General features: G+C 41.8%; 1 protein-coding gene across 3 annotated transcripts in view; it reads right to left on the reverse strand.

The window, feature by feature from the left end:
- Positions 1–752: 752 nt before the first annotated feature.
- Positions 753–3,618, reverse strand: part of LOC107749403 (protein TMEPAI-like) — a 24,032-nt gene continuing 21,166 nt past the window's right edge. For 2 of the 3 annotated variants that reach the window (XM_016564545.1, XM_016564547.1), the window contains 2 exons: positions 2,772–2,825; positions 753–1,400 (listed from right to left, as the gene is read on the reverse strand). In XM_016564545.1, the coding sequence (XP_016420031.1) occupies positions 975–1,400; positions 2,772–2,825 (480 nt within the window). In that variant the 3' untranslated portion in view covers positions 753–974. The remainder of the gene's footprint in view (positions 1,401–2,771; positions 2,826–3,618) is intronic. The other variant, XM_016564546.1, reaches the window with a different exon arrangement.

A 3,618-nucleotide genomic window follows, 5' to 3' on the forward strand; every position in this document is an offset into this window, starting at 1 on the left:
GTCGGTAAAGTGCTATAAGACACGCCGCATGTGAACCGATCTCTAGAATCTAAAATAAAATTAAGGCAAATACATTTGAGAAACTGAAGCTCTGGAATTAACCTACACTAGCAATCTAGTAAAGTAGTTGAAAAACGACTAGCGTTGAACTCTCAGCGACGTTCCTGATTCAGATTTGTTCAGTCGAGCTGTGAATTGAGTCTGAGTTAAGCAGAGTTAACCGGTTAACTCAATCACACTCATCAGTAACCAGCGTCCAGGACACTCACACCATCTGTGGACCGATCACAAGCCGAGGCTTGTCATATCGTTATATTAAAAATAGTGCAATTTTAGACATTTATATAAATAACTCTAAAATCGTGTTTTTTCAGTTTTCCATGTATATATATATTTATATAGTAGCCTATATACACACACGTATATTAACGCTGAAGCGGCGTATGCTGCAGGAACAGTCTGATGCATCGGATATTGTGCAAAACTCTCATGAGGAAGTCATGCACATTTTACAGAAATGCTGCGATGAAGAATCACAAGACTCCGATTGATGTTTCTAAAAGGAAGACCGAGTGTTCTCCATCGCTCAGGGAAATGGGCTGAAAGGAAGCGGTTTTTGTTTGTTGAGTACAGAGAGAGACGAAGGCTGATGATGCACGGGGCAACTTTTTGAGCAATTTTGCCGGGCAACTTTTTTTGAGCAGTGTTGCTTGGGCACTTTCCCACTGAAAATAGGTAACACATTTCTATCTGGATACTTGGGTCCTGTGTCTCACCTGGTTGCCGTTGACAGCAACATTAACCAAAGTTGCCCGGCAACACTGCTCAAAAAGTTGGCCCATGCATCATCAGCCTAAGAGCGTTGAGGACAAATAATAACACGTAAATATTAACAGAAATTCTGAGTGAGAAAGCAACAACGGAAGAGGAAGAGAAGCCGCATCTTGTTGTGCAGCAGGAAGTTCTCGCTGGCGTTAGACGAGCTGGGCTTTGGGTTTGTCTTTGTTGCGTGTGTTTCTGCTGTCCGTGTGGCTGATGTGGATCAAACCCTGCACCAGCGGCGGTGTGGACTGGGTCTGTGCGTGCCGCGGCACTGATGTGGGGTGGTAGTAGTGTCCGATGACCTCGCTGTAGGCTGGAGGAGCGCCCTCGGCGCTGATGAGCGGACCGTCGAACACGGTGCGGTTGGGCGGCGCTCGGACCGACTCGCGGTTGAGCTCCAGCTGTTGCTCCGGGTCCCGCAGCTGAAGGGAACAGGGGCCCTGGTACGGCGGAGGCTCCTCTCCGTCTGACAGAGCGATGGTGGGGGGGAGGTCGATGATGGTGTGAGAGAGATACGGGAACGTGGGTTGGAAGCGCGACAGACGCACCCGATCCGGCGGTCGAGGAGCGTAAACCTGCTGGAGACACAGAAACAAGAGTCAAACTGGAGCCAGAAACCGCTTAGACTACAGGGGTGTGAACCTACACTGGTCTCACGGTTCGGTTATCATGTCATCGATTCGGTTCAATTCGATATCTCAATTTTACTTCACATGTAGGGATGTAACGATTAACCGTGAGCCGGTTGAAAATCGATTCAAATATGTGACGATTAAAATCAGTTGAGATGCTAAACAAATTGCGATTCAATTAGGGGCAGGAGTTTATATGAATGTATGTCTGAGGGGAACTTACTGTCTTTAGAAAATGAAACGTCCAAGCAATAATAAAAGGACACATTTCGTTTAGAATTTGTCTTAAATCTCATTTTGTAAAAAAAAAAATTGTGAATCGAATCGTGAGTTGAGTGAATCGTTACATCCCTGTTCACAATTTTGTCAATAAATACAAGCAGTCAGATATATGATCTATGTCTATCTTTTTTTTTTAATTAATATATATGTATTTTATACAGCAGTTCAATAAACAAGAATTTAATATTAAGACACTTACGTTTTAGACACAATATTGACTGCTTTTGCTCTATTTCGCCAACAAATATAATTCCAATTTGGTCTCTGAGCAACATGACGGTGATTCGTTCCTGAATGAATCAACAGTTTAAATGATTCGGTTCAGTCGCAATGACTCACTTATTAACAGTGACTTGCTGCCACCTACTGGCGGTTTTAGTATCATAGTTAAAGTATTTTCTTTTTCTTTCTTTTTTTTTTTTATAATTTCAAATATCAGTATTGAACGTTTTATGTTTAAAATATCAAAACAGTATTAAAGCATTTGTAACTGCACTCGGTCTATTACTGAACCGATACCGAATCGTCCTCGTCTGCATCGCGATGCAGATTAGACTAGTCCCCTATTAGACTAGTCTGACAAGTTAGTCATCTAATTCGAATCTATAAAGTAAGACTGATTACTACTTGGTTACTGCTAGTTGGTTAAACTAGTTCTTAAAACACAGTCTTAACATAGTTCCTATGTTCCTGATTACAGACATTTTTCATCAGAAATTAATTACGTCTGCTTGCATATCTACAAGTATGCATGCCATGCTGCGGTCTTCACTTCAACGACACGAGAATGTAAATGTATTATCCTCATGTGCATGAATTTAAGTCATGTTTATTTATTTTATTATCTGAAACACGCAGCGACTTGTTTTCCAAGGCATGCACAAAGCTGTACAGCTCGTTTCCTTGCAAATTTGACCTCTTATAGTTAAGTGTGACTTTTCTGGAGAAACGCCAGTCATCTGTGGATGAGAGTGTAGAGTATAAATAGCATCTGCACTTACATATAAGTGCAGTTATTGATGAAATGCATCATACCTCGCTCATGGCACTAGAAGAGCCGGGACCATCAGAGCACCACAGACTGCCCTCCTGCGGAAAAAGAAGAAAAGCAGAGAGAAAGACGCATTACGAAATATACAGGAACACAAACAACAGCAGCACAAACTAAGAGATGCCGGCGATGTCACACTTAGTCTCTTTCTTTCTGCTCACATAATACAATGCTTTCAGCTCAAATCAGTATGCTCAGTGATTACTTTAGTTCCTTATATTTATGTAAGGATGTGAATTATACAGTATATGTTTACAAATATCTTTATTTCTCATTTATGTCGATTTGTTTCCTACAGTTCTGTTATTCTAGAAGAGACTCTGAAAGCTTCATTTCTCAGCATGAGCCTCTCACACATTTGGCTCAGTTTCAGTCATGATTCAATTAATACATAATGCGTTCGATCATGACATATTGCAATGCGTGTCATATTGTGAGGAAGTAGATCTACATCCACTAGGTGTCAGGATTTGTTTAGTGAGTCTCTTCAGCGGCTGGTTAGGAGTTAGAGGGAAGAATTATATAGATTAATAGACACACAAGCATGAGCAAAAGTCAGAATTATGGGATGATTAATATCACACTCACACACACACACACACACACACACACTCACACACACACACACACACACACACACACACACACACACACACACACACTCACACACACTCACTGATTCACTCACTCACACACTCACACAAGTAAAATGTACAGTTACACAGTTACTCCACAGTGATGCGACGCCTGGAGTGAGACGGACATCAGCATGTGTGAATGAAGCCGTCACGGACAGTGTGTGTGTGTGTGTGTGTGTGTGTGTGTGTGTGT

This window comes from Sinocyclocheilus rhinocerous, unplaced genomic scaffold (assembly GCF_001515625.1).
Source record: "Sinocyclocheilus rhinocerous isolate Xijiao unplaced genomic scaffold, SAMN03320098_v1.1 scaffold79, whole genome shotgun sequence".
NCBI lineage: Eukaryota > Metazoa > Chordata > Actinopteri > Cypriniformes > Cyprinidae > Sinocyclocheilus > Sinocyclocheilus rhinocerous.